The sequence below is a fragment of the Pyrus communis genome, chromosome 15 (genome assembly GCF_041283825.1).
Source record: "Pyrus communis isolate YQ-2024b chromosome 15, ASM4128382v1, whole genome shotgun sequence".
NCBI classification, from domain to species: Eukaryota; Viridiplantae; Streptophyta; class Magnoliopsida; order Rosales; family Rosaceae; genus Pyrus; species Pyrus communis.
In genome coordinates this window covers 2789123-2799651 of record NC_142579.1, presented here as the reverse complement: position 1 = coordinate 2799651, position 10529 = coordinate 2789123, and the positions used below count along the sequence as shown (strand labels likewise).

Below are 10529 nucleotides of genomic sequence, written 5' to 3'. Positions count from 1 at the left end.
GTGCATAACAAGTGTGGGTAGTTCGGTCGTTTTATTCTTTAAAATAATTGAAAACCTTAGATTTCTAAAATATAAACCTATGCAAATATGTGTGATTCTATAGTTTTTATGTCTAAAGGTCTAGTGAAGTAACGCTTTTGTCCACAAAGGAGAATTACGTGGTGGGTACATGATAAGAGTTAACGTTAATTTAGATAAAATCTATGAAAAACTAACGGTAGAGGAAAATCGAAAGTTGAATGATAGTTCAAAGGGCAAATTGACAGTTTAGCCTCTTTTTTTAATCTATCCACACTTTGTTATATTTTTGTCTATTAATTTCATTCGATCCACGACTGAAAATTTAAAAGATGTATAATAAGAGGATACATACTAATAAGTAAAAGTGGCTGTGTAGCACTACCAAAATTTGGTTACCAACAAATTCAAATCTGCCAATATCCTCTTTCACAAAGCGAAAATCGTATTCACAATTCGTAGAAAGGAATCCCATAAAACTTCACGAACAAATTTCACCAAAAATCAACCAAAAAGAGTGTAATGTACAAAAACAAAAACAAAAAAATGAAAAGAAAAAAAAACAATAAATCAAGCCAAAAGAGGAGTAGTGTTGGAATCATTATCATAGTCATGAATCTCGTGATACAAATCGTCACTATCATCGTCCCTGCAATCATACACAGATCCAACCAGCAGCAGCTGATCCTCCAAGTACCTCTGCAGCAGCCCCATCTCTTCTTTCCCGTCTTCCTTCCCCGCCGCCGCCGCCGCACTTCCACTGCTGCGTCCTTCTTCGCACCGGCGCATCTGCTCCTCCTCCTCCCCGGCCTCATCGTGAGAAATCTTTATACGGCGGCGGCAGAGGTGTAGGCAAAGCTCGGCGGCACAGAGCAGTGGGAAGATGGCGCAGAGGAAAGGGATGAGAATCGGAGAGCAGAGGAGAAGGAAGAGGTAGCGGATGCGGTGAGCTCGGAGCCATGTTGTGGAGGAGGATGCGGCGGCGAGCATGATTATGGGCGTGGCGAGGATTGGGAAAGGGGAGGGAGAGGGAGAGATCGTGGCCGTTGAAGTCTGGTAATCGAGGAGATTGACTTCATAGCGTATTTGTCGGAAACGACGGTGAGCGTGAGCGGCTTTGGGTTTCGAAGTGAGGGATGGAAGTGGGGCATCACGATTCACATGAGTTGGGTTGGGGGGATTTTTATACATGTGGGAGCCATGTGAACCTCATCTGACTTCTCACTTTCCATTTGATTTCCACCTGCAAGTTCTGACTCCTAGAGTCAGCTAATCACAAATAATGGCCCATCTAAGTCCTTCGGCATCTGAAAATATGTACTGTCGTAACTAAATCATCACTTAATCTTACTAAAAATAAATAAATAAAAATAAAAGAATCTACAATACAATTAGATTCTACTTGAAATTTTTGAGACGTGATTTACAAAAGGTAAACGATATCTGTCTTGTTGTAAACATTTCTAGTTTAAGTGTGATTGAGTAAATCATATATTAGATTTTATTCTAATTATCATTTTCCTATTACAACTTGTATTACTTGGGGAATAAGGAATATCTTCTCTCTTATACTACTATAGATAAAGGCACAATGTAGGAGGGATAACAACACATTTTTCCCTATAATTCTACAAACATATCTCTCTCAATCTCTCTTCCTCTACCGCCGGCCCCCTTTAACCTTGTCAGATAAAATAGACCACAACATGTTATCAGCACGCTCCTACCGCTATGCTTAGGAATCTGACGTTGAAGAATTTTTCTGCATCAAACCAATTCATCCATATCATCACGCAATCAGGTTCTTTCAAAACAATGGTTTTTATCTCGATATTGTTGCAATCCTGATAGCATGAACATTCGTCATAATGCATGACCCAACTTTACGTTTTTCGAATTTTAGATTCTACATAAATTGTGTATGCATTATATTGATAATTATTAAATTATTTGAATTTGATATTTGCTATGAATTGAATCAAATATATTTGTATATACGTCACATTGACTTAAATCAACATATTATTATTTTGAATATGCCTCTAATTGAATTATATTTGAATTGAAAACAAAAATGAAATTGGGAATCACGGTTTGGGTTCTTCGAACCCATGACCTTGCGCCTTCAACCAAGCCTGAAGCTTGGATGGCCACACTGAGTCCCCAAGATGGAGCCGCAGGCTCCAGGTTGAAACCCAGAAACCCGACGCCCTTCACGGCGTCTCTACCATCACAGGATGGCCTGCAGCCCATCCTCACACCTTGGGTCACCATGTTTGACGACCTGAAGCTCGTCCCCGACATCAAATGACCAAGATTTGATTGAATCCCATCAGTTTTTTTTTTTTTTTTTCGAAAACCCGATTCGAAATCCTAGGGTTTTACAACGAATTCGTTCATATTTGAGGTCCTTCACGACCCACAAACTCGCCCCAAGCATCGTTGTCCCAAAGCCGACCGCTTGACGCAGCGCCGTCGACCAAACCAGACTTTCTTCCCCAGCAAAGCACACCAAACATGACTGGGATTTGTGACCCACAGCCCTGTTTGGGCCCGAACTCTTCTCGGCCTTCATCACAAACCTTTGGGGCTCGCCTGAAGCAGCCGGTATGAAGTTTTTTTAAGCTTTTGGGCTTGCCTACTGCAGCCCATCCCTCTGGCCCATGAAAAAAAATAAAAAAAATAAATGAAAAATCCTTAGGCTCGGTTAAAGTGGCCCACCGTTTTTCGCTCTCCCCGTGGACTTGCAGCCCTACCCGGAGACCAAACACAGCCCACCCTAGGGCCTGGGATGCATGGCACAAATTTTTTAAGTCGCTCGTGGGCTTATTTTTTCTCTTGGGCCCCGAGTTTTATTCGCCTAATTATTTTAGGCCCAATGGGTTTTATATTTTTTCACCCACACTTTTAATTTGGCTTGAAGTCCAAATAATTAAATTCAATTATAATTGTAAACCTAAAAGTTATATTTTTGCATATTCTTGTTGCATATTTTTTTGTATATATTTGTGTTTGCTTGCACAAATATATGAACCTGAAGTTCATAATTATTATGAAACCTAAAGTTTCTTACAAACATGCCTTGTTTGAAAACCTAAAGTTTTTCATTTAAAAACATCACCCATGAAAACCCGAAGTTTTTCATGCAAAAATAAACCAATATATGTCTATTAGAACCTGTATGTTCAACTCCTCTGTGAATGGATTGATTTTTTCTCCATTACACTAACCACATCTTGTCCATTTATTTTGTGATAGGAACATGTCGAATTTGAAAAAACTCGGCTTCACCGCTTTGGAGGTCTTTGGAAGGAACAACCTCAAGTGGGTCCAAGATGTGAAGCTCTACCTCACTGCAAAGAATTTGCGTCCCACTATTGAAGAAAAGACGGACAACCCTGTTGGCAAAGATGAAAAAGCCATCGTTATGATCTTCATCCAAAGACATATCCATGACGCTCTGCAAACTGAATATCTTGATGACAAAGATCCACGTGCACTATGGGTCGCTTTGGCTGATCGTTTTGATCACCAAAAGGATATATTCTTGCTTGAAGCAAGACAAGACTGCCAACATTTGCGCTTCCAAGACTTTAAGTATGTGATTGAATATAATTATGAAGTTTGTCGAATCCGATTACTTCTCAAGTTTTGTAACGAAACTTTGACAAAAGAGGATCTCCTGGAGAAGACCTATTTGACCTTCTCCACTTCTAATATTGTCTTGCAACAACAATATAGAGCTCAGAAGTTCACTAAGTTCTCGGATTTGATCTCTATTTTACTTCTCGCTGAAAAGTAGAAAGTTCGACCTATTGGGACGACTGCTGTGCCTGAAGCACATTATAGCACAAACGAAAGCCAAAAACACCAAATGAGGCGTGGTAGGGACAGCCAGAAGCTTTCCCACCAAGGTCAACAGAGTCAAAGCCCATCAAAGGGAGGAAACAAAGCACAAAAGCGCCTAAACCTCGCTCCCAATGCCCCGAACTTCAAGAATAAAGGTAAAGCACTTGAAACCATGGATGCGGATATGTGATATCGCTATGGTTCAAATGACCATTGGTCCCATGTTTGCTGAGCTCTCAAGAAGGTTGTAGATGAATATCATTCTCGTTGTAAGAAGTTTGAATCAAATTTCGTGCAAGTGGACGAATTGGAGACTACAAAGATGGAGGATTTTGAATTTCAGGAGGATACCACCCTCATAGAACATTAGAATCTTAGACATAGACTTATTTTTTTAGTTGAAATAAGACAATGGGGCCGAATTCCACCTAATGGCCGAACCCACCCTTTGTTTTTGGTTGATTTTTGAACAATTTTCCTTTATGTCTGGATTATTTGTTGGTGATTTGTTTTTGGATATTAAGTTTTAATTAATTACCATACTTGAATAAATGAAATTATTTTGAATTGATATTTTTTTAAAAGAACTTCTATGCATATGACCGATTCAAATTAATTTTTCATTCTAGGTATGACTAGTGGGAAAGTTAGTTGTCAGGCAGATAGTGCAACCACGCACACAGTTTTACGTGAACACATCTATTTCACTAACTTCATACCTAAGAATGCACCTCTGACAACCCCTATCAGGCCCATCCATCCTGATTGTAGGATACGGTAAGGCATGTATAATGTTGTCTAATGGTACAATCTTGACCATTTCTGAGGAACGTTGTTAAGTTTCAAGGACATTAGAGATAACAATTACCACGTTAAAACCCACATAGAAAATGGAGTTGAATTTCTGTGCATAAATTCCTATGAATATAGCCAGAAACGTATTCTAGAAAAAATAGAGCGTATCCTGAGCAGTCTATATACTACGACCATATGCCCCATCCAATGCCACTATATGGCCGACTCTACTACCGGGATCGCACATGAACTTACATTTTGGCATGATCGTTTGGGATATCATGGACGAATAGCGATACGTCGTATCCTCAAATCTTCACATGGGTATCCACTAACCCGAAGTTTAGCTTTGATTCAAGGAATCGCATGTCAAACATGTTCAATGGGAAAGCTTATTACTAAGCCTTTTCATAACAATATTCATTCGAATCCTCCTATTTTTCTATAACGGATTCAGAGGGACATTTGTGGATCGATTCATCCTCTCTGCAGACCATTTAGATACTTTATGGTTTTGGTTGACGCTTCCACACGTTGGTCACACGTGTACTAGTTGTCCACAAAGAACATTGCATTCTCCAAACTGTTGGCTCAAGTTATCAAGCTCAGGGCTCACCACGCTAATTATCCGATCAAATATATTCAATTAGATAATGCTGGAGAATTCACATCTAAAACTTTTGATGACTATTGCATGTCGGTTGAGATTGAAGTTGAACATTCTGTACCTCATGTTCACACCCAGAACGACCTGGCAGAGGCTTTCATTAAGCACTTACAAATGATTGCTCGACCGTTGGTTATACGTACCAAGCTCTCGATCATTGCTTGAGGCCATGCAATATTGCACACAACAAAGTTAGTCTGCCTGAGGCCTGTTGCGACACAACCATTTAGTGCCCTTTAGTTGGTTACCGGATACGAACCCGACATATCGCATATGTGCGTATTTGGTTGTGCGATATATGTACTGATCTTGCCGCCCTTACATACAAAATAGGGCATCAACGAATGATGGGAATCTATGTTGGATATGATTCTCATTTGATTATTCGTTACTTAGAACCTTTGACAGGCAATTTGTTTACCACTCATGTCGCGGATTGTCACTTCTATGAGACAGTCTTCCCGTCGTTAGTGGGAGATAAGAACGTCAACGTTCCTGAAGAATGACGCGAATTATCGTGGACGACTCCTACTTTGTCTCATTTAGATCCTAGCACCGCTTAATCTGAAACTGAAGTACAGTGCATATTAGATCTCTAGAGCATAGCTTAGAGCATGCCAGATGCTTTCACCAATCTAACATGCGTGACAAGATCAAATATTCCAGCTAAGAATACGCTTGCAAAGATGGATGTACCAAATGTACAACGGACTTCCCTCCTGGAAGCCTGGGACACCAACATTGGTGATCCACATATATTAACAGCTAGCCAATCATATGCCCTTACACAAAAGTGCGGCAGACCTCTTGGTTCAAATAATTCACAACCCCTGAAAAGGAAATCGACGGCACAAGGTCATGAAGAGCTTATTGTGAATCCGACTATCACTTACTCATTCTATCCAACTCATAAGGAAATTCTATATTACAGAAGCGTCCTTAAATAGACGAATCTTCCTCCTGAGAATCATAAGATTTCGGTCTATGATGCTAGCTTAGATGATGTGTAGCGTAGAAATGAGATGATTGTCGATGATGCATTAGCATTTGCAGTAGTTACTAAAATCATGTTAAGCGATGACATTGAACCACGTTCCATTGATGAATGTCGATGTAGAACTGATTGGTCAGATTGGAAACAAGCAATCCAAGTTGAACTCAATTCGCTTATGAAACGTAAAGTATTTGGACCTGTAGCTCTTACTCCTCTACATGTGAAGCCCGTTTGCTACAAGTGGGTTTTCGTTCGGAAGCATAATGAGAAGCACGAAATTGTGCGTTACAAAGCTCGTCTTGTTGCACAAGGCTTCTCACAACGCCCCGAGATTGACTATGACGAAACTTACTCACCCGTTATGAATGTGATTACTTTTCGTTACCTTATCAGTTTGGTAGTTTCCGAAAAATTGGATATGCAGCTAATGGACATAGTAACCGCGTATCTCTATGGGGATCTTGATACGAAAGTTTATATGAAAGTTCTCAAATGACTTACATTGACTGGTTCAAATATTTCCAAACCCTAGAACACGCTCTCAATTCGGCTGAGGGATTCACTCTACGGTTTGAAACAATGTGGATGAATGTGGTATAACCATCTGAGTGAGTATTTAACTAGTCAGGGATATGTGAACAACGAACTGTGCCCTTGTGTGTTCATTAAGAAGTCACATTCCGGTTTTGCGATTGTTGCAGTATATGTCGATGACATGAACCTTATCGGAATTCTTGAAGAGTTTGCGAGAACTGCCGCGCACCTGAAGTCGGAATTTGAGATAAAAGATCTAAGTAAGACTTAATATTGTCTCAGTCTCGAGATAAAGCATTGTTCGGATGGAATCCTAGGACATCAATCGAACTATACCCAGAAGGTGTTGCGACGTTTTAATGAGGATAAAACGAAGCCTTTGAGTACTCCTATAGTTGTTCGATCGCTAGATGCAAAATGAGATCCCTTCCGTCTGAATGAAGATGATGAAGAGATTTTGGAGCCTGAAGTTCTTTTATCTAAGTGCAATAAGCGCTTTATTGTACTTAGCTCAATGCACTAGACTCGACATCTCCTTCACTGTTAATCTTTTGGCAAGATATAGTAAAGCACTAACACGCAGACATTGGACTGGCATGAACGACATCTTCTGTTACCTTAAGGGTACTATGGATTTGGGCTTGTTCTATCCCTACGGATCCTCGAGTGATACCGCACCCTTGTTGGTTATGCCGACGCAGAATACTTGTTTGATCCGCACAATGCGCATTCTTAAACGGGTTATGTCTTTACCGTTAGAGGCACCGCAATCTCTTGGAGGTCAACTAAACAGACCTTAGTTGCCACTTCGTCTAACCATGCCGAAATTCACGCCTTACATGAAGCAACTCGAGAATGCTTTTGGTTGAGAGCAGTAGTGGATCATATGTGAAGCTCCTGCGATCTTTATCTCGTCGTTGATGTCCTGACGACAATCTTTGAAGACAACGCAGCATTCATCGAATAGCTCAAGAAGGGTTACATCAAAGGAGACAACACCAAGCATGTTGCGCCAAAGTTCTTCTTTTCACATCAACAACAAGAGCATCAGAAGACTGAAGTCACGCAAATCCATTCACAAGACAATATGGCCGACCTCTTCATCAAATCACTACGAAGACGTTTCAGAATCTTGTTCATGGAATTGGTATGCGTAAATATTTTGAGTTGTAACTTTGCTATTTCTCTTTGGAATTGTGTCAAACTCAGGGGGAGTATCCTGAAGATACTTGCTTGATCTTAATGTACTCTTTTTCCCTACGATTAGGAGCATTTTTCCCACTGGGTTTTTGCTACCTAACTAGGTTTTAACGAGGCACCCACCTTGGGTTGGTCATATCCCTGATGACGTCTTGTAGACGTTTCTTTAGACTTTGCATTTCTCATGCATTTTTCCTTAGACTATGGATTTTGTCCCTACTTGGGTTTTTGCCATCGCCTTAGGGTTTTTCAGTGAGACTCATTTACTTATGCAAGCTCCTACCTTATTGAGAATAAGCGTTGTTCTTTAGAATCAATGCCGACGAGTCGACTTCCTCAACTTCTGCATGATGCTAAATCTACCTTGAGTATTTACACACTCAAGGGGGAGTGTTGTAAACATTCCTAGTTTAAGTGTGATTGTGCAAATCCTATATTATATTTGATTCTAGTTATCCTTTCATATTACAACTTGTATTACTTGGGGAAGAAGGAATATCTTCTCTCTTTTACTACTATAAATAAAGGCACAATGTAGGAGGGATAACAACACACATTCCCCTACAATTCTACAAACACATCTCTCTCAATCTCTCTTCCTCTACTGCCGGGCCCCTTTAACCTTGTCAGATAAAATAGACCACAACATATCTTTCTAATCAAGATAGAATCTACAATATAATTAGATTCTACTTGAGATAATTTAGACGTCATATAAAGAATGTGTACTATCTAGCATTTCTCTATTAACTGGATGTCAAATAAAAAAATTAAGAAGTTTCTTGAAAAAACATATATAAAATAAATTTTTAATAACTTGTATTTTAATTTTTTTTTTTTTTTTTAATTATCCATTTTTCTTATCTCACACTAATGTCGATAAATTTTTCATCCAAAATAACCATGCTCAAGTCACATTACTTGCATTTATGGTTTATTACGGACCTTTTCAACTCCCTACAACCCTTTTCTCAAGTTGTTTTAGGGCAAAATTTATTAGGCTTTCTCGTTAAAGTTGAGAGACACAACAAAAGCTTGAGACAAAAGATCGATAGATGATGTCATAAATCATCATGACTTAATTGAACACTTTTACTATCCTAAATGACACTTAAATGACGTACTTTTTGCTTACATGAACAACAGATTGATGCCAAACGACAAAATTCATTTCTATATATATCTAGAAGGGTATAATTTTCATTAAGAAATATTCTTATTTGTTCATATAAAATTTGTTAATACATTTGTCATTCATGATTATTGCAAGCAAAAAAAAAAAAAAAAACCATCCAAGTGCAGTCGGAAAAATAAAATTAATATTTAAACTTAAGAGGGGCCAAAAGTGTAGGAACTCATAACTCAATGGTAGTAAAATATCAAATTATAAAATTCAAGGACCAAAATATTACTGACCCTAAATACATGGGTGCAAAGTGAAACTGTTTAATATTTTAGGAGTCCGTTGAGCAAAGAGAGAAAAAGTGCCAAATCTAACATTTCACGGTACAACAACAACAACAATGCCTTGTCTCATTAAGTGGGTCGGCCGTATGTGAATCTCATTTGACTTTCTCACTTTCCATTTGGTGTCCCTCACATATTCTGATTCCTAGCATTAGTGAATCACACGTTGGTGGTCAGAGAAAAGTTGAAATGCTTATGCAAGTTCTCTGGCTTCTGGAAGTGTGGACTGCCGTGACTAAGTCATCAGCTGGTTTTTTTTTTTTTTTTTTGAAAAAGAATAAATAAATAAAGATAAAGAGTCCACAATACAATTAGATTCCACTTGAAATGGTTGAGACGTGATTTACAAAATGTAAACATTATCTATCTTTCTAATAAAGATAGAATCCACATTGTAATTAGATTCTACTTGAGATAATTTAGACGTTATATTCAGAATGTGTACTATCTAATATTTCTTTATTAAGTGGGCGTCAAATAAAAAAGGAAAGAAGTTTCTTGAAAATACATATATAAAATAAAATTTTAAGCAACTTGTATTTTAATTTTTTTAAAATTATCCATTTTTCTTATCTCACACTAATGTCGATAAATTTTTCATCCAAAATAACCATGCACAAGTCACATTACTTGCGTTTATGGTTTATTACGGACCTTTTCAACTCCCTACAACCCTTTTCACAAGTAGTTTTGGGGCAAAATTTATTAGGCTTTCTCGTTAAAGTTTAGAGGCCCAACAAACGCCCGAGACAAAAGATTGATATATGATGTCATAAATTGACACTTTCACAATTTGCAAGTGCATATCTAGCTATTTAGCCCTTTTCTCTTAAAAATCGACACTTCTGCTATCCTACATGACACTTCAAGGGACGTATTTTTTGCTTAAATGAACACCGGATTGATGTCACACAACAAAATTCATTTCTATATATATCTACAAGGGTATAATTTTCATTATGAAAAATTCTTAATTGTTCGTATAAAAATAAACCAACAGAGTGC

The 10529-nt window shown here is 38.4% G+C and overlaps 1 protein-coding gene across 1 annotated transcript; it reads right to left on the bottom strand.

The window, feature by feature from the left end:
* Positions 1-445: 445 nt before the first annotated feature.
* Positions 446-1284, bottom strand: LOC137718680 (uncharacterized). Its single transcript, XM_068458231.2, has one exon. The coding sequence runs from the start codon at positions 1207-1209 to the stop codon at positions 589-591; it is 621 nt and encodes a 206-aa protein (XP_068314332.2). The 5' UTR covers positions 1210-1284; the 3' UTR covers positions 446-588.
* Positions 1285-10529: the final 9245 nt, after the last annotated feature.